This window comes from Mirounga leonina, unplaced genomic scaffold (genome assembly GCF_011800145.1).
Source record: "Mirounga leonina isolate KUSES-001 unplaced genomic scaffold, KU_Mleo_1.0 Mir_168, whole genome shotgun sequence".
Taxonomy (NCBI): domain Eukaryota; kingdom Metazoa; phylum Chordata; class Mammalia; order Carnivora; family Phocidae; genus Mirounga; species Mirounga leonina.
The window spans coordinates 21,843,018-21,862,869 of NW_023270426.1; the positions used below are offsets into that span (position 1 = coordinate 21,843,018).

Sequence of the window (19,852 nt, forward strand, 5' to 3'; positions counted from 1 at the left end):
ACCTCATAGGCATTTTATCATCTCTTGTCATCACAAGAAAAAGGGTGAGTCAGTACAATAAGATGTTTTGAGAGAAAGAAACCACATATATACATATTTTATTACAGTATATTGTTACAATTGTTCTATTTTATCACTAATTATTGCTATTAATCTTTTACTGTGTCCAGTTTATAAATTAAAGTTTATCTGACGTATTTAGGTACAGGAAGAAAATAGTATATATAGGGTTCCATACTATCCATGGTTTCAGCCATTCATGGGGGGTCTTGGAATATATCCTCCCAGGATAAGAGGGGACTACTGTATTGTTAATATATGAATTCCCCCTAACTGATCCTAAAAATTTAACACAATCCCTATCAAAGACTTTTCTGTAGAAATAGGCAAGCTGATTCTGAAAGATAAATGAACATTCAAAGTACCTAGAATAGGCAAAACAACTCTAAAGAAAAAACTGAAGGACTCATACTACCTGATTTCAAGACACTATAAAGCTAGTAATCAAAGCAACATGGTATTGGTGTAGAGGTAGGCAAATAGATAAAAGGAACAAAATAATATCCAGATATAGACCAACACATATGTAGTCAATTATTTACAACAAAGGTACCAAACCCACACAATGGAGAAAGGAGAATCTTTCTAATAAATGCTGTGGAAAAAACTGGACATTCAAATACAAAAAAAATTAACCTTGACCCTTACCTCACAAGCCATATTAAAAAGAAATCTCAAAATGGATCATAGATCCAAATGCAAAACCTAAAACTTTAAAATTTCTAGGAAAAAAGCATAGAAGAAAATCTTTGTGATCTTAGATTATGCAAAGAATTTTTTATAAAACACAAAATACATAAATCATAACAGGAAAAAATTGACAAAATTTTAAAATTCTGCTCTCCCAAAGATACTTCTAAGAAAATGAAAAGACAAGATACAGGTCGGGAAAAAATATTTGCAAAATACAATTTTGATAACAGACTTACATCCACAACATACAAAGAACTCTTAGAAATCAGTAAGAATAAAATAACCCAATTTTTTTAAAGGGAAAAAAATTTGAACAGGCTTCACCAGAAAAGATATAGAGACAGCAAATAAGCACATGAAAAAATGCTCAACATCATTAGTCATTAGAGAAATGTAAATTAAAACCATAGGGAGATCCACTGCATGCCTATTGCAGTGGCAAAAATCTTTAAAAATAGATAATAAAAATAGTGTTAAGGCTGTGGAGTAACTGGAACTGTCATGCATTGCTGATGGGAGTACATAATGGTACAGCTGTCTTGAAAAACAGTTTAGCAATTTCTTATAAAATTAAACATATACTTACCATACAACCCAGCAATCCTATTCCTAGGTATTTACCCAAGAGAAATTAAAATATAAGTCCACACAGGGATCTGTAAGTGAATGTTCAAACAGCTTTATTTTAATAGCCAAAAATGGACGCCCAAATGTCCATCAACAAGTGAACGATAAACAAATTATGGTGCGTCCATACAGTGGAATATTACTCAGCAATAAAAAGGAATGAACTCTTTATACATGCAACAACATGGATGAATCTCAAAAGCATTATGCTAAAAGAAAGAAGGCAAGCTCAAAAGGCTACATATGGCATGATTTCATTTATATAACATTCTAGAAAAGACAAAGCTGTAAGGACAGAAATCAGATCAGTAGTTGCCAAGGCCTAAGGGTAGAAGAAGGGGATTGACAAGGGAACCTTTTGGAGTGCTTAAAATATTCCATATTTTGATTAGGATGGTAGTTAAATAACTGTATACATTTCTCAAAATTCATCAAATTGTATCCCTAAAAAGAGTGAATTTTATTGTGTATAAATTATACCTCAATAAAACTGAATTTAAAAGAAAATAACCTGGGATGTTGATAATGGGGAAAACTATGCATGTGTGGGGGCAGAAGGTATATGGGAAATCTCTCAACCTTACCCTCAATCTTAGTGTGATCCTAAAACTGCCCTAAAAATATAAAGTCTTAATTTGAAAATAAAAAGTAGTAAATGTATTGGAAATGCATCTCTTCATGAGATGAATGGGATGTGATAGGGTTCAATTAAAGTAATTTTGATATTTAAAAAAAATAATAAAGAAAAGAAAAGGATCTTTTTCATCTGCCACCAAAATCTGAAAACCTGTCCCTAGGAGGCAATCTGGTATAAGAGAAAAAGCACAGACTCTGGAGTGGAACAGACCTTGGCTTAAACCCCAGCTCTGCACTTACTAGCTGTGTAACTGGGCAAGTTACTTAACCTCTCTGAGTAAACTTAGTAAAGCAGGGATATGAATAGTAACGCCCTAATATTGTGATGATTTAATGAGATAACGTACCGCCTGATAATCCTCAAAGTGATAGTTTCCCTTAGCACACCCCACTCCTCATACCCATAGTGGGGATACCCTCACTAATTTAAGTGCCCCAACAATGGTGACAGAGTAGAGTTTGAGAAGCAGGTTGGACAACATAACCCTAAGCCATTCAAGGATTAAAGTCAGGGGGACAATGAGGCAAAGAGCAGCGATGTCTTTTTTTAAAATCCCTCCAACAGATTCATTCGCGAGAAGTCTTGGTTCTGGTTGTCAGCAGAAGTCTATGTGTCCAAGAATCTAAAGATTTTCATTCTGAAAAGAGTGGTTCCTAAGGAGTAGAGATGACAGCAGGACAGCTCTGGCCTCCTGAAAGAGGGGTGGATGTTTCTCAACCATAGATTCATTATCTGGAGAGGGGTGAGTGGTCTCAGCATGCTGAGTGGGGACTCACGCACAAACTTGGCTTTGATTTTTAAAACTGTCTTCTTGCAGGTATGTGTGGTAAAAGCTAGAAAGCTAGAAAGGGAAAGGTCACTGGGTATGGTCTCCACACGAGAAACTGGGCTAGCTGTGCAGCATTTCCTTAGCACCAGGAACACACTCCCCAGGAAAAGATGTCAGTAACCTGATATAAGATAAGAACCTCCTTTTCCAAAGAGAAAAGTCACCAAGACATGCAACAATGCCAGCTGAGAACCTGGCATGGAAGAAGCCTCCTCCACATAGAACAGCACTGCACCTCAGAATCAGCATTCTCAAGACGTCAGTATTCAAGCTTGTGGAAATTTCGGTCCTAATAAAGGTGGTATTCGGATTAATGGAGGGGGAGGGAGATTTCAATAATATGACTTTGGGGCAACTGGCTCATCATTTGTCATACAAATAAAGCTGGATTCTTACCCTCACTCCTTACACTAAAATAAATTCTAAGTGCATCAAAGATTTGAATGTAAAACCAGAAATCATTAAAGTACTTGTAGAAAACATGGGGGTCTTTTTTTTTTTTCATCTCAGCAGGGAAAACATTTCTAAGCAGGATGTAAAACCTAAGCTCTAAAGAAAAAGATCAATTTGACTACTCAAAATTGTTTTTGGGGATTCAAAAAAAAATGTTATAAGTAAGTTTAGAGGAAGAATGCAAATGAAGAAAAAATATTGGAAATACAGGGGCGTGTGGGTGGCTCAGTTGGTTAAGCGACTGCCTTCAGCTCAGGTCATGATCCTGGAGTCCCGGGATCGAGTCCCACATCAGGCTCCCTGCTCAGCAGGGGGTCTGCTTCTCCCTCTGACCCTCTTCCCTCTCGTGCTCTGTCTCTCATTCTCTCTCTCAAATAAATAAATAAAATCTTTAAAATATATATATATTGGAAATACATACAAAGGCCTAACCGCTTTAAAATAAAAAGAGCCCTTAAAAACCGTTAATAAAAAACATATAGTCCAATAGAAAAATGGGCAAAGGACATCATAGAAAATTTCCCCAACAAGAAATACAGAGGCCATAATCATAGGAAACCAAGATCAGTGTCACTCACAATGAAAGAAGTGCAAACTAAAACAAGATGCCATCTTTTAAAGGATATTTGACACAGAAATGTTTATAATATAAAAAAAGGAGATTATTAGAAGGCCCATCCACAGAGGGCAGTTAAATAAATAATGGTACATAAATAGAATTAAATATCATGTACCTATTATAATTTCAATGCTGATTTCACTCATACTGATAAGGATGAAAGCAGTCTGTTGAGTAGGAGATAAAAAATGATTTCAATCTGTGGAGCAAGATTCCATTTATCTAAAAGGGTACAGTTTTATCTGTTTATGAAGAGGCGCACAGAGCTATGTCTGGAAGAAAATTCACCAAGGGAACAGCAGTGATTGCCCCTGGGTAGAGGAGTTTCAGGTGATTTTTACTGTATGTCAAAAAGGCAGTATCTTTTTAATAGTCTACAATGAGCATATATTTCTGTAACTGAAGTTATTTTCATTTTGAAAAATATGGAGTAGTTTCAATGCAATACTTCAATAAAATAAAACCTAAGTGTCAACAGGCAACAAGGCAAATGGCCAGCTGGACCCAGGCCCTTGCCCTGTGGCTGCCCCTTCTGACCTGTAGAAGGCAACGGGAAGCAGACAGGTAGGTATGTAGGCTCAGGTTTACAAAGATGAAAACAGGTACAGGATGGTATGGGTTCACAGAACAGGTTTGGAGGTGGAGAAAGACCCAGCTCAAACCCTGGTTCTCCTACCTTGGCTGTGTTGACCTTGGGCAAGTCACTTCATCTCTCTGACCTCCAGTTTCCTCTGTGTAGAGCTAGGATCCCTGCCTCCCCCATACAGGGCTGTTTCGAGGATATACGTGTGAGACCCTCAGCTTACTGCCTGACACAGAAGCAGCACTCAGGAAATGTCATCGGCCTTTATTCTTTTGTGGGATATGGACAACCTTCGTTCACATAGCACTCACTAAATTCTCCGTGACCCAGAGTCACAGAGCGGAGTGGAGACAGGAACCACAGACCGCAGAGAATCCAAACATCTGGTCTTAGACAACATGCTCCTCTAGCACTTTGAAAACCTTCCTGGGAAGCAGCAGGCAGGGAGTATGGCAGCCAGCCACAAAGAGGAGGAAGAGGAGGAAGAGGAGGAGGAGGACAAAGCAGAGGCCTAAATACTTCCCTGGTGCTGCCTGCTGTGCAGTCAATGAGTCAACACAACTCACTCCAATCTGCTCACCTTTCCTCCTCGGGTGGCTGGGACCTTTCCCGAGACGTCAGTATGTTTGGCTCCTAGACAGCCTACTGGAATGCTACACTGGGAAGGGCTTTAGAGACCAGCTAGTGCAGGACCTTTCATTCTGCAGATGAAGGACAGGAGACCCAGAGAGGGGAAGGACCTTGCAAGGAACCAAGGTGGCCAGTACACATCTGGTGGCCCTAATTGTTCTGTAGAGCTCTGCAGTGAGAGAAAGAACCAGACTAGAACTATTCTGATTCAAATAATGTCCTAGAAAGAGGACTGGTGGGACCATCACTAAGTCAAGAGCCACCCAGCCATTCCTCTGCTTCCAAAAGAAATAGAACCCAGGACAAAGAAGGAGGAGAGCAGAAAGAGCTCTGAGTTATTTTCAAAACTCCCTGGTGACTCTGGAGGTTACCTGGAAATTCTTAGGAAAGGAAGACCCTGGAAGAGAGAGGTACCAGCAGATTTTTTTTTTTTAAGATTTTATTTATTTATTTGACAGAGAGACACAGCGAGAGAGGGAACACAAGCAGGGGGAGTGGGAGAGGGAGAAGCAGGCTTCCTGCCGAGCAGGGAGCCCGATGTGGGGCTCGATCCCAGGACCCTGGGATCATGACCTGAGCCGAAGGCAGACGCTTAACGATTGAGCCACCCAGGCGCCCCGGTACCAGCAGATTTAAAAGGAACCAGCAGACTCCATCTCTTAGGTCGTAAATGCAACCAAGAAGCAGGGCAGCCATGGGTGAGGCTAGACTTGGAGGCAGGAGCAGAAGGCCATTTGCCCAGAACACAGTCCCGCCTGCTGGCACGGACTGGGCTGGGGCTTACCTTGGGCAGGCTGACTGGAGTCCTGGGCTTGGTCCTCGGGTTCTTAATCAAGAGCCTCTGATCCAGAGGGAGCAGATGGTATTTCATGGCCTCGATGAGGAAGTCCTTACAGGTGTTGTTATTCTTTATCAAAGCTTCTTCTTCAACCGTCTGGAGGTAACAACCCACAGGTGATCCAGGAGCAGAGCTCAGCCACATTTCCCAATCTGCCCCCCACCAAGGCTGAGTCACTTCTGTATTCCCACACTCTTTTAAACACCCACCACATCATCTCAGACCCCAAAAGGAAGATCACAGACTTTCAACTGAGTGCCTACCTCCTGCATTTCAAGAGCACGGTAGAGTAAGTGGTTAAGTTCTGGCATCAAACAGACAGGAATATAACCTCACTGGCTGTGTCTGACTGGTATGTTAGTTTGTAGGCTTAAATGGAATTACACAAAACAAGGACAATTAGCTGTCTTGAAGGCTTCATCCACGTTCCTCCTGGTTTGAGTGCCTTATAATGTTTAGGGCAAATGGTTAGACAATTGAGAGGAGAGGGAGGGAAAGAGGAAGAGAGCAGGATCCATCAGCCAACCTTTGGAGGCATGGAGTCAAATAAGACGAGAGTCAAGAAGAATTCATATCCATTGTCTTACAGTGAAAGCCTCAGGGGCAAAACTGGCCAACGAGGTGCTCCATAACAGAGTGGTGATACCAGAGCAGAAAGAATGTCCTGCACAAAGTCCCACCTACTGACTTCATCTTGGACCCTATCTAAGCTGGAACTATGGCTTCCTCACATACTGCAGAGCTATGTGGACCTAAGCAGATGCTCAGCATGTATAGCCAAAATATCTCATGACCAAGACCACGGGTGAAACCATGCTGGTGCTCTGACTCTCAAATCTCTGTCCTTTGGCCTAGGTCAGATTGCCGTGTGGTGTATCTATAAGGGGTAGTGTGGTCTTCGGAGGCCACCTCACATTTTCTTTGCTGGAGTGTTTAGGAGCTAGCAGGAGAGACCAATTTCATTCAACACTAACAAAGATCGAATGTCTCATTGTTGGGCAGCCCGGTGCTACACTCTGGGAAGAAAAAGATGAACAAGACAAGGGTTGTGACTCTGAGGCACTCAAGTCCAGTCAGAGAAGGAGAAGGGCCTCCCCACCTCAATTACCTCAGCCCTCAAGCTGGTCATGCACAAGGTGTCACTGAGCCCCACCTGTAACTAGGAACAGCAATGTGGCCAGGCCACCACCTGCCCGGAAGCATTGGAGCTGGCAGGAAAAGAAGGACTGGCATGACAGAGCCTCTGTCACCACTGGGCACCTCCTTCCCCAGAGGTGATCCCCAGGAACACTCCCATTTTCAGGGACGGTTTCCCCACTCACCCCACCCTCACTGAAGGACTGATCCAGGTTGGTACAAATTATAAGCTTCTAGGATCAGTTAAAACAATTAAAAGGGGTGAGAGAGTATCTTCTTTTTTAAAGATTTTATTTATTTATTTGAGAGACAGGGAGAGAGAGCACAAACAAGGGGAAGGGCAGAGGGGGAGGAAGAGGGACAAGCAGACTCCGCACTGAGTGCAGAGCCTGACATAGGGCTCAATCTCACAACCCTGAGATCACAACCTGAGCAGAAGCCAAGAGTCAGAGGCTCAAGTGACTGAGCCACCCAGGCGCCCCAAGAGAAGATAGCTTCAGAAGTTTGGATGGAAGGTGAAATGATGCCTCAACAGCTACTTCTCCCAAAGAATGCATTCAGCTTGAATGAAAAGTTCCTCCAGAGAGTTAATGCTTCACCATACAGAGTTTCAATTTGGGGTGACAAGAAAGTTTTAAGAATGGATATAGTGATGGTTGTACAGCGTGACGAGTACAATTAGTACGCTGAATTGTACGCTTAAAAATGCCAAAATGATGAACTTTATACTATATATAAACACAATTTTAAAAAAATTTAAGATATAGCATATTACATCTACATTTCACAATAATTAATAAAGCCTAATAAATGTTACTGGTTAAAAAACAAACAAAAACACCTTCCCCAGAAATCAGTGTTGACTTTCCCTGTGTCCTCACCCACCAAGATCAACCACTCACAGCAGGTTATACTAGTTTTAAGTTTCAAGGTCAAATGAGTGTTAATGAAACACTCCAGAGGTGTTCTGAAGAGTCCTTTGAAAAGGTGAGTGGGGGGGGGGTCCCACACAACAGTGTTCATGCCCATTGCCTCTGACCGCCTTCTTCTCCAGATCTAAGCCTACTTTGCCATACTAACCTAAGAACTATTTTCTACTATCTTTAAGTTTTAGTTATAGACACCAGATCGAGGTCATGACCAAGGGTCTCTAAGGTCTCTTTAGTTTTCCCTGGAACCCAGGTCCACAGATCACCTTCCTGTGCAAGTGATGCTGGGCTGGAGGCCAGACGTCTACCTCTACCTTTGGTCAGTTTCCCATAAGACAGAAGGAGGTTTGATTCTGACACTGGGAGCTCAGGCCAGTTCAGTCCCTCTGCTTAGGGAACCTTCCCTACAGGGAAGGATATGCTGCCACCAGGGGGCAGTGGTACCATCCAAAGTGTAAAACAAGGGCTGGCAAGCGTATGCCTCAGCACCTGAGAATGACTGAGGTTCAGAGATTCAGAGAACATCTCATTGATCCATTAGACCTATGGTCAACAGAGTCACAAGCTGATGATTTTACAAGTGTTTGTGAGGATACAATATTCTCCCGCTACTCCCAATAGCATCCATGGTCATCAAGATGGTAGTAATATCAGCTGGCATTCACTCACAGTGTTGTAGCCTTTATGTGCATTATCTCATTCTATCCCCAAACAATCCTATAAGGACAGGTGCTATTTTTACCAGATGAGAAGACTGGGGTTGAGAAAGATTGACCGCTTGCCCAGTGTTAGATGGCTGGGAAGTGACAGAGCTAAGCCGCTGGGTTGCTAAACCAGATCTCTCTTATCCTTGCTTCACACCTTTCATTCCTTCCAGAAACTTCTTAGCAACAGATGAGGGTTGGCCTACTGCCTTCGTGTTTTGTTTTGTTCATATATTTAAGTTTTACCCTCTGCCCATTTACAAGACTATCTAAAGCCAATGGATCAACAGAACAGAGAGTATTAAAGGTGAAAGGCTTAGTGAAAGGCGGGTGCTTCTGGGTCAACAGACTTGGATTTGAATCCTGACCCTGCCTTCTACTGCCAAATAATTCTCAGCCTCCATAAACCTCAAGGCCCAGACTTGTAAGAAGAGGGTTATTTATCTTTGCCTCACAGGGTTATTATAAGAATTAAATATGTGGCACCACAGGGGCACCCCATAATTCTTAGTTTTTCTTTCCTTCCTCAGAGGAAGTAGAAGCAATGTGTATCCCAGGCACCTATGAGGAGCTGGTTTGTGTAGTCCTGAATTGGGCTCCAAGTTGCCTAACATGAAGGTAAAGAGAACATGGCAACATGGAAATGACCCTTCTTGCTTAGGTCCCCTACAGTAAAAGCAGCTAACTTCCAGTGAACATTTCCTATGCCCAGCTCCATGCTAAACACCTGACTTGCATATTTACAACTCTTTTGGTCCTCACAACAATCCTGTGGGGCTTTCGTATAATATCCCTTCTATCAAAGAAGAAATTAAGGTTTGAAGAGGTTAAATAAAAACTCAAAGCTAACAAGTAGCAGAGCAGGAACTAAACCCTAAGTGCCTTATTCTCAAACCTACACTCTTAAACCTCATAAGAGTGTTGTATGTCAACTACACTTCAGTAATAAAAATTTAAGAAAAGACCCTTACACTACTAGGCTTCATTCACACTTAGGCCAGTGGGTTGGTGCTCTCAACCTGTACAAAAGACCCCTAATACTCCTCAACCACCCCACCCAACCAGGGCTGCCTGCAGCTATTCCAAGAGGCCGGGGGGAGCAGGAAAGCCCTTGGTTCTTCACACAGCACTCACCTGGACCAGGTAATCCCTCGGTAAGAGAGGAAGACGGACATGTTCCATCAGTTTTGCCATGTGCTCTAAACGGGTTTCTTTCTCATAATTGATCCATGAAATCACAGCTTCAAATACCTATCAAGAAAATCAACACAGGTAACTGTAGCAGAGAGAAGAGCTTCCAAACAATTTCCTCAATCTGAAAAAAAGAAGTCCAATGTCCAAATCATCCACAAAGGTCGTTAACCTAAGGTTCAACATTTACAATAAAAGAAAAATGGAAAGATTTTGTCTGCTAGCTGACTTCAGAGTGATATCACACACACAGGTTATAAGAAACCTACTACCCCAAATGCAGAATCACCAAGTTCATTGCAAAATAAAGATCAGGTCTCATGGTTATTTAAAGATAGAAATACAGAGCAGGAACTCTGAACCAAAGACTGCACAGGAAGACCAGAAGACTTTGGGGCAAGGCCACCACGCCCCTCGCATACATCCCTCTCCTCATTCATCTCCCAAGTGCGGTTAATGCAGAATCAAGACAATAAGAATATCATCTGCCCAAAAGCTGGTCATCAAGATGGTAGTAATATCAGCTAGCATTTACTCACAGTGTTGTAAAAATGCTGAGTGGGTCAGCGAATGACAGAGAATTTCTCGTCAAAAATTTCTCCTTGGTTTAACCTCTCCCTTGAGGAGAGATTTCATTTCTCTACAAATGAAAATCGGGCTCGAAACCAAAAAGGAGGCTCTCTGGTTTGGATGTTCACCATGCTCAAGAAGAAATCCAAAATCATATACACACAGATGGATAAAATTCAATGTTGATAAGGCTGCAGGGAAACCAGCACTATTTCTGGAAACTTAACACAGCTTTTTAAGAAGGGAGGGAAGAATTGGCAATATCAATCAACTATTTCAATGTACATACTCTTTGACCTAGAAATACCACTTCTAGGATCTAGCCTACAAAAATACTCAAAAAGGTGGTGCTCATAAAAGAATATGTGTTCCAGGATGTTTGCTGATGCATTTTTGTAACAAAATAAAAAGGAAGCAACCTAAAGCTCACTAATGGAGAAATTATTTAACTAGTATACATACTATGGGATATTTTCAGCTGGTAAAAAGAATAAAACAAAACAACTTCTTGCGCCAGAAACCAAGAAAGTGCTCAAAGATTAAGATGGACATGTCAAATGAACACAGAGCCAACAAACGGGGCTTTTGTTGCCAACATCTGGGACAAAACATCAAAGAGAATAATGAAGAAATCAGATTAGTGCTTCTTGATGAAGTGGGGTGGGGGAATGACTAGGAAGGTGACAAAGGAAACTTTTGGGGGAATGGATATGTTACGTATCTTGAAAAGGTGGGAGTTACATGTACATATGCATTTGTGAAAACTAATTAGTCTGTATACGTAGTATCTGTACGTTTCACGGTGCCTAAGTCATAACTCAGTTTAAAACATTCGCAGAGGGGCGCCTGGCTGGCTCAGTTGGTAGAGCATGTGACTCTTGATCTCAGGGTTGTGAGTTCAACCCCACATTGGACATGGAGCCTACTTTAATAAATAAATTAATTCATTCATTCATTAAATAAAACATTCTCAGAATTAAAGAAAAACACAGTAATGGATCATAACACAATGAACAAAAAAGAATCCATTGAATCCACAAAGATACTTTTAAAAATGTGGGAAGGGCTCTTCTTCACAGACAAATGCCAGCCAATAAAGGGAGAAGGAATGACAGAAAAAAAAACATCATTTTGCAACCACAAATGTAATAACTAATTCAGCAAAATTCATCAGTGGATGCTCAAATCACTGCATGAAAAATTGTTGGGGAACAGGATAGTTTTCAAAGTTATCACCTCACAGATGACTTACTAATTCCATGATGGCAGGGGTGGGGGCAGCCTCACATGGGGAAATCTGACAGATACTACCTTGAACAAGTGACCTAAGTTAGCACCACCAATAACAGGACAAACTTATCTTCCTGATTGTGACTTAATGAGAAGGACACAGCATCCCCTAAAGTAGTTTCTTCCTAAAATGTTTAACCTGAATCTTATAGTAAGGAAACAAATCAGACAACTCCCTATTTGGAACATTCTGCAATTCTGTAAGACATACTGGCCTGAATTCTTCAAAACCATTAATATTATGAAAGATAAAAAAAAAAAAAAAAAAAGGCTGAGAGATAGTTCTAGATTAAGGGGATTTAGAGACATGTGAACTAAATGCAATGCATGATCCTTGATTGGATCACGGATTTAAAAGAAACAGCCATAAAGGACTGTTAGGAAATTTGAATGCTGACTATGTATTAGCTAATATCATTGTATTAGTGTTAAATATCTTTGGTATGATAATGGGTTTATGGCTAAATAAAGATAATTTCCTTGTTCTGAGGAGGTGCATACTCAAATACTAGGGATGAAGTGTTATCATGTCTCCAATTTACTGTCAAATGGTTCAGCAAAATAAAAGTTTAAATATGTGGAGAGAGAAATAAGGCAAATGAAGCAAAATGTTAACTGGTGAATCTAGGTTAAGAGTATATGAATGTGCATGCTTTCAAACTTTAATATAGGTTTGAAATTTTTCAAAATGAAAAGCAGAGGGGAGAGGAAAAGAAATTCTAAGGGAAAAGGAAAATATGACAACAAAATTTATGTGGCATAAAGTTGAAATGAAAACTAACTCCCAGGGGTGGAAAAAATCTCTAATTTTTCTAACCCTAAGAATAGTTTGTGTGTATTGATATGTTAATGATGCTTTGGTCCTATTTCCTAAATATAAACTTAAGTCAGGCTGGGCATACTCAAAATAGGCGAAGAATTGATCAGAAAGGGAAGAAGAAAAGAATGGAATGGAACAGAAAGAAAGGAGCACTATCTCTGGATAGTATGCCCTCACTTCTGCAAAAAGTAACCTCTATGTGCACAAACATAAACATTCACATACCATGGAAATCCTCCCTGTCCAGTTTATTTTTTTAGATTATTCACTCTCATAGAGCTTTATCCCTCACCCTCATAGCATTAGTTTGTGAATCACTGTGTTGCTTCAGCTAGCCTTTCAGATCCATAAGAACAGAGACCTTGTCTTATTTAATGGCAAATAACACATACTCGAATATTCTTTTAATGAATGAATGGACCGATAAGTTCAGAACAAGCATGTACGGAGGCAGTGGAAGCCATCCGGGCTGGGGGAAGGGAGACTAGAATCAGAGCAGGGACCAATGGAAGCTGGAGACCAAAGGAAGTCAGACCGTGCCGGATGAGTTGGTGGGCAACCACAGTCCTGTTCTGCCTTGCAATGTGGTTATCCAACTTCCTTCTGCTCCACTTTACTAGACTGGGAGCTCTTGCAAGCCACCTAGCACAACACCGGGCACAGAGCCGACGGCCAGGTGACAAATCTCTGCTGAAGAATGAACCGCAAGTCCTTGAGGAGGTGAGATTTCCTGATCGTGCCCTTCCCCATCAACCAGCTTCGTCTTCGTTATAAAAGATAAAAAGCAAGCGGAGTCTAATAAAGTCGATATTTAACCTTATCTTTATTTTTGGCTTGGCTTGTCTCACTGGTTCCACTCAGTTGCACTGTTTACCTACTCAGCTGTGAAAGCCACCAGCGCTCGGCAACAACAGTGACCTTCTCAGCAGCACCGTGGGTTTTTTTCACTGAGGCTCCATGCTTAGAAAATAAGCCAATAAACTTGCAGCTAGCTCTAGGCCTTAATGTGCCTAAAATCATTCCCAAGAGCACCTCCTGTTAAGGGACTGGCAGCAGGAGCCGATGTTTACCAGGCGCCAAGCCCTGAGCCACACGCTTCATGGACGCTGGTAGCCTGGACTCCAGGGACAGTCCAGGGAGCAGATCCTCTGAAACTGCATGAAGTGACTCACCCAGGCCCAGAGCCACAAAGCAGCAGGGCTGGGGTCCACCCAGACCCAACGCCAGCACTCATGCTCTTACCCACCATTCTCAGCTGTCTGTCACGGGCCTACAGCAGCGGCTGGCCCACTACAGCCCACAGGCCACATTCAGCCTGCCACCTGTTTTCATAAATAAAATTTTACTGGAACACAGCCCCACTCACTCGTTTACATACTGTCTGTGGCTGCTTTCACATTCTAACAGCGGAACTGAATTGAGACTCTGTGGTCCACAGAGCCTAAAATATTTACTATCTGGTGCTTTAGAGGAAAAGGGTATCAACTCCTGGTCTATGAAATCTAAGCAGAAACCCTGTGGCTCTGATCACAGGACAGGGTGATGTGTACCCAGATGAAAACACTTTTTATGCATCCCATGATGAAACCAGCTGCCGCAAGGCATGCTTAGGGTTTTACTTTTCAACAAAAAGAGCATCATTTCCTCACTGCTTTATATTCCAAAACCAATCTCTTGGGTGCCACAGGGTTGCTAGGTGGAAAAAGGATAGAGAAAATCGAATTTCACAGTTCCTGGCTCCCCACACTTCTGATGTAAGCACAAGCCTTGGCCAGAAGACCAGATGAAGCTGACCCCCTATACCTACCACCCCTCCAGTGAGGGAGGCAGCTGCACCACACTGTACCTACACCCAGAGAGGAGAGTGCAGAGCGCTGGGGCACTTACAACTGCTTTCAAAACGTGTTCTGAAAATCAAGAAGGGGGACTTAAGTTAAAAATAGGCAGGGCGGTGACTTGGCAAGGGAAAAGGTCCAGTTGAGGGTGATTCACGGCAAAGCATAGGATGGAGGAAAAGAAGCCAGTTTTGACAAGATCAGGGAAAAAACTAGGTTTTTTGCACATGGACTTAATTTGTTACTCAAGATTTGAGAAAGGCTAATTTTAAATAACAAGAGACACAGTGCTATGCATTTTACATGCAAGATCTCCTTCAATCCACCCCAAATCCTGTGAAGTAGGTATCGGTGTTCACATTTTATAGATGAGGAAACAGCCTCAGAGAGGTTAGTGTCTAAGGTCACGCTGCCAAGAAGTAGTAGAACTGGGATGTGAACTCACCTCTAACTCCAAAAACTCAAGTTCTAACATTATGCAATATTCCATCTCAGAGGCACAATTAGTTAGAAAGCCTGCACAGACCACTGAGTTGGGGAACTATATTCCTAAACCCATAATCATAAGTGTACCCCCCATGTGCTCTTAGGACATCCCCCCGCCAGATACTCTTTTCTTTCCCAGGGATTGAGCCAATAGCATTTGGTGAATTAACTGCCATGATTTTCAATCAAGAAGACAGAACTACTAGGGCGCCTGCCTTCAGCTCAGGTGAAGATCCCAGGGTCCTGGGATGGAGTCCTGAACTGAGCTCCCTGCTCAGTGGGGAATCCACTTCTCCCTTTCCTGCTACCCCTCCCCCCGCTCGTGCTCTCTCACTCTTTCAAATAAATAAAATCTTTTTTAAAAAAATAAAAAAAAAAAGCACTACTAGACACAAGAATGATTCTGTCAGATTTGTGTTGTTTCTTCAACTGAAGCTTAACGGGACTTCTATGAACCAGAACCCTGCCTTGCTGTCCCGCACCACACCAGGGACCCCCCGGGAGCAGTGGTGTGCTAGAGCTGGAGCTCATCGTGCACGTGTCTTCCCATCTTGGTGTTTAGTGACATTACATTGGCAGTTTGAATCAGCCTTGGTGGAAATATTTACACCATGGAAATTAGCAAATGAATCAGTAAACAAATCAGGGCTTTCAGAATTTTTTTGCAGAGCCCCTTGCAGAGCCAGCATTAACACTGGCTGGGAGATTTCCTGGTCTGAAGGCTCCCCAAACTCTAGAAAACCTACTCAGCTGCACTCATCTTTCCGACAGTCCCATCATCTTAAGGTTTTATAGGGCACTTAACAGCTCCTTCTTATAGGTGCTTCAGCTCAGACCCACAAGGGCCCCGGGAACAGCAAGAGTCACTCATGTAAGAGAAAAGCGAGGCAGACAGTGGGGAAGTGGTCTGCCCAAACATTACCCAGCTACTTGGTAACGGGGCAGCAATGACAATCCCTGGCTTTCAATCCACACTTCGTCCATAGCACATTTCATAGTCTGTAGCAATATATTTATTTCTGTACATTTTTTATAAAATCTATCTCCCTCATGTGGTTTTAAGTTCCACAAAGGCAGGGATCTTCTGTTGATCCGTTCACCAATGTCTCTCGTGTGAGTAACATACTATCTGCCACATAGAAAGGCACTCAATAAATATTTACTGAGAGAATGAATAAGTTAGTCAAAGTGGGAATGATTGGGTGTATGGTTCTCTCCCTATGACAGCATACTGCCAAATATGTGACTTCATATAAACAACAAAAATGATGACAAAACTAAAAGGGATATCGCCTTGCCTGGAAATTGTTCAGCTTTCCACTACCGCCTATAGCCAAGATAAAGACACACAGTCTGATTCTGCAAAGGAGAAGGATTGGAACACAGTGGTTTGAGAGGAATGCCTACAAGCTGAAAGACTATTTCATGGCACCAATTCTACAAATGAATGGAGCGTGACACAGGGATGGAGAATGCCTTGCAGTCAATATGGCGGATGATGCTGAGTTGGAAAGAATCTTCCCCACAGCTCCAAACACATAAAAGTGACATATTACCAACAAATAAAGATTTGAGCCATAGTCAAAAGAAAGAGGGAAGTGCCTGAGTGGGGTTTTTTTCTTTTTCCTATTTTTCTTTCTTTCTTTCTTTCTTTATTTTTATTTTTTATTTTTTTATTATTTATTTATTTACTTACTTACTTATTTATTATGCAAGTCTGGCAGCTGAATGGAAGCTAAGGCCAAAATGGGTCACAGGCCCGTACAATTCAGACATGGACTTGAATTGTTCAGAACTCGTGTCTTATCAGGTAGAATGTCTATGCCACCGGCTCTCCATGGACAGTGTTACCCACCTACAGTCCTGTGTACTGGGACTAGATGAACTCCATCCATCTGCTCTGGGAAGGGGGAAGGGAGCTCAACATCTCCTGGAGGCCAGGAAGTTAAGAACCATATATCTTCAAGAAATCAAAACCCCAGGCTCACACTACATACAGATATGGGGTCTGAAGTGATATTATCCAGATAGTACAGTGGATACTCAAGACAAAAAAAGAATACAGAAACCGTTTCTAAGCCAGTAAACCTGCCCTTGGGGTGCACTTCCACAGCCCAGGGCAACCCAGACTCCCATGGACAAAACATCCTCTGAAGATGGTCTCATAATCAAAAATTATACATCCTTAATGAAAAGAACTACAAAAAAGGAAAATCAATAAATCATAGACTATCTGGGGCAACCAAAGAAAATCAGCCTCAAAACTATTCTCCATAATGTGGTCCTCAGAATACTAGGAGCAGGAGACATTCTGTAGTAAAGGAGGTTCTGGGACCAAATGAGCCTGGAGAACACATCATGCACACCCCCAAACCTCCTTCAGAGCTTCACAGAACTCGTTAACATATAAAAGCTCTGACAAGTCCTTCAGTTTCTTAACCTGGTTCCTGTGTTTGGTCACTGTCTCCTAAATGCGTCGGAAATGAGAACATCTCACAAACATTGCCGTTTTACCACACACAGTGGGATATACACTGACCTAGAGAAGAAAGTCCTCACCCCCTAACCTATTCCATTTCCAGCCCCATCTCCCATGACCCCCACCAAAGACCCTGGACTCTCAGCCCATCGGTTACCATTCCCCCAAATAGAATAAGGTATCCCAAACTTCCACGTCTGGATTCCTACAATCCCTTCAACCAGAATGGCTTTCCAAAATCCTCCTCTTAGTCTCCAAATTTTAGCTCAAATACTCCTTTTTCCAGGAGGTCTTCCCCACCTAACAATTTGGAATAAAACACTCCAGGGCGCTTTCCTTGAACTTTGACTACAGGCAACTACTTCTCTCGGCCACATAAGGATACATGTTTCGTATCCAGAATGCAAGCCCCTAAACAGTCCTAAGGGCCACTCACCCCATCTCCCTGTCAGGGTGGGCACGCGTTCATAGAGAGCAGGGGCCCGGCAAGCAGACGCAGTCAGCTTCAAACCACAAAAGCTACTTATTGTCAACATGCCTTAGTTTCCTCCTCTGCAAAATGGGGACAATAATCTCTGACTTGGGAGGTTGTGCAAGAAGTAGAAATGATGTGCTGCACAGCGTGCTGGGCCAAAGAAGTCACATGTAAAGCATGCACACACCAGCATTCCATTTCCATAAAGTTCAAAAACGGACAAAACTGATCCGTGAGAAGTCAAAATGGTAGTCAGGCTCCTCGGGGTGGGAGGCAGTGACGGGAAGGGACTTCTGGGGTTCTGTTACTGGATCTGTGACCTAGTTCAGTGGTTATTTCACTTTGTTCATGTCCCAGTGAACTTACTTCAACACAAATGTCACTTCGAAAAAAAAAAAAATGATGTGTGAAATGCACCTGGGGAACGGTGGGCAGTCAAGGTCGATTTCTGCTCATAGGTGCTTACTGAATTGCACTTTCCAAAGGAGAACAGTGAAAGGAGTAATGCTGTGACCAGGGACCAGGCCAGATGGTTGTTTGCAAGCCGAGAAGCTGGCAACTCTAACTACTGACCTCACAGGAAGGTGGGGCTTCCAACAGCTCTGGCGAGGCAGCAGGATGTACCTGCTAAATCACTGGGTGAGACCCGGGCAGCAAGCACTCAAGTCTAACCTAGTGGTCAAGGAGCTCCAGCCGGCATCCTCTACCCACCGTTGACCGGAGAGGCTAGGAGTTCAGACGGGAGGGCATGCAACACCAACGATCCTGGGAGACATTTCAGAAGATACCAGAATTTGGCTTCTGATTACAGGGTTAGGGGACAACAGCACATCAAATAGGTGATCTCGCAGAGAGAAACTAAGTGGTAGTTCTCATTTCAATACACACCTGACACTAATTGTTTAAGAGACCTAACCAGTGTCTTCCTGACCTGTATCTAAACTGTGGGCCATTTCCCCGTTAGTACTCATTCTGAAAACTTCAATAGTGTTTCATAAGGAGGCAGAGAATTCCTGAGAAGTAGAGACATACATACCAGCTAAGAAAGCGAAGATTCAGATTCAGAACCAGCAATTCCGTGGCAAAACTGCACTAGAACTGGAGAGTCACCACTCTTCTCCTTAGAGTGCATCTACCCTGGAGGGCTGCTTACCCTGCCTGCCCCTGGGGCCCAGAAGCTGTCCACAGTGGGGGGTGAACTCCGTGGTCTCAAAGTCGAATACAATAAACAGACTATCTGCTCACAGGCTGAGCTGTGAGCCCAGACAACTCCCTGTGGAAGAAACAGGTGACTGTGAAGGGCTTATTCCGGTGTGCCTTTGCTCTGTCCTGGGGTAGGGGAGTGGTAGGGGGCAGCAGAGGGAAGGGGTCCCACCCAAAGAACTCGTGATTTTGTAACTCCTACCAGGTCCTTTTGTCTTCCCTCAAATACCAAGAATTTTAAAACCAAAACTACATGAAGGAAAAACAGGAGAGAAAATGGCAGGGATCCATGCGTCCTCTGACCTCTAGTTCCCACATTTGTCCTTATTCCCTGAAAAAGTGTGACAATTATTCCCACAACCTCAGCTGGCTTAGGGCGGCATCCGGCCCCAGTCACTCGGGGCATATCTGCTTAGCAGCTCCACAGAGCTGGCCGAGGGCTCTGGGTCAGCCTGCCGTGGCACAAGGATGACTGGGGCACCCTCGCAGCCCTCAGGAACTTGAGAATAGTGGAGGACAGAGGCACGGGTAACAGCAAGTGATGTTGGAGGAAGAACAGTATCTGAGCCCTGGGAGAAGCCCAGACCGGGACCAGGGAGCTGGGAATGTTGGAGAGCAAGAGGCTACTCCCACTCTCTGTCCCTGCTCGGCACCAAGCCCCAGGTCACACAACCACCCAGACTAACATGGGCTCTGGGAAGAGCTTCCCCCCTTGAGAAATGCCCCCAGTCAACAGTGAGCAGGAGGAGGAGGAGGAGGAGGAT

General features: G+C 43.0%; 1 protein-coding gene across 10 annotated transcripts in view; it reads right to left on the minus strand.

The window, feature by feature from the left end:
* KLHL3 (kelch like family member 3) overlaps positions 1-19,852 on the minus strand; it is a 279,538-nt gene that overhangs the window by 30,412 nt on the left and 229,274 nt on the right. For all 10 annotated transcript variants that reach the window (XM_035014190.1, XM_035014193.1, XM_035014194.1 and 7 more), the window contains 2 exons: positions 9,874-9,990; positions 5,916-6,065 (listed from right to left, as the gene is read on the minus strand). In XM_035014190.1, the coding sequence (XP_034870081.1) occupies positions 5,916-6,065; positions 9,874-9,990 (267 nt within the window). The remainder of the gene's footprint in view (positions 1-5,915; positions 6,066-9,873; positions 9,991-19,852) is intronic.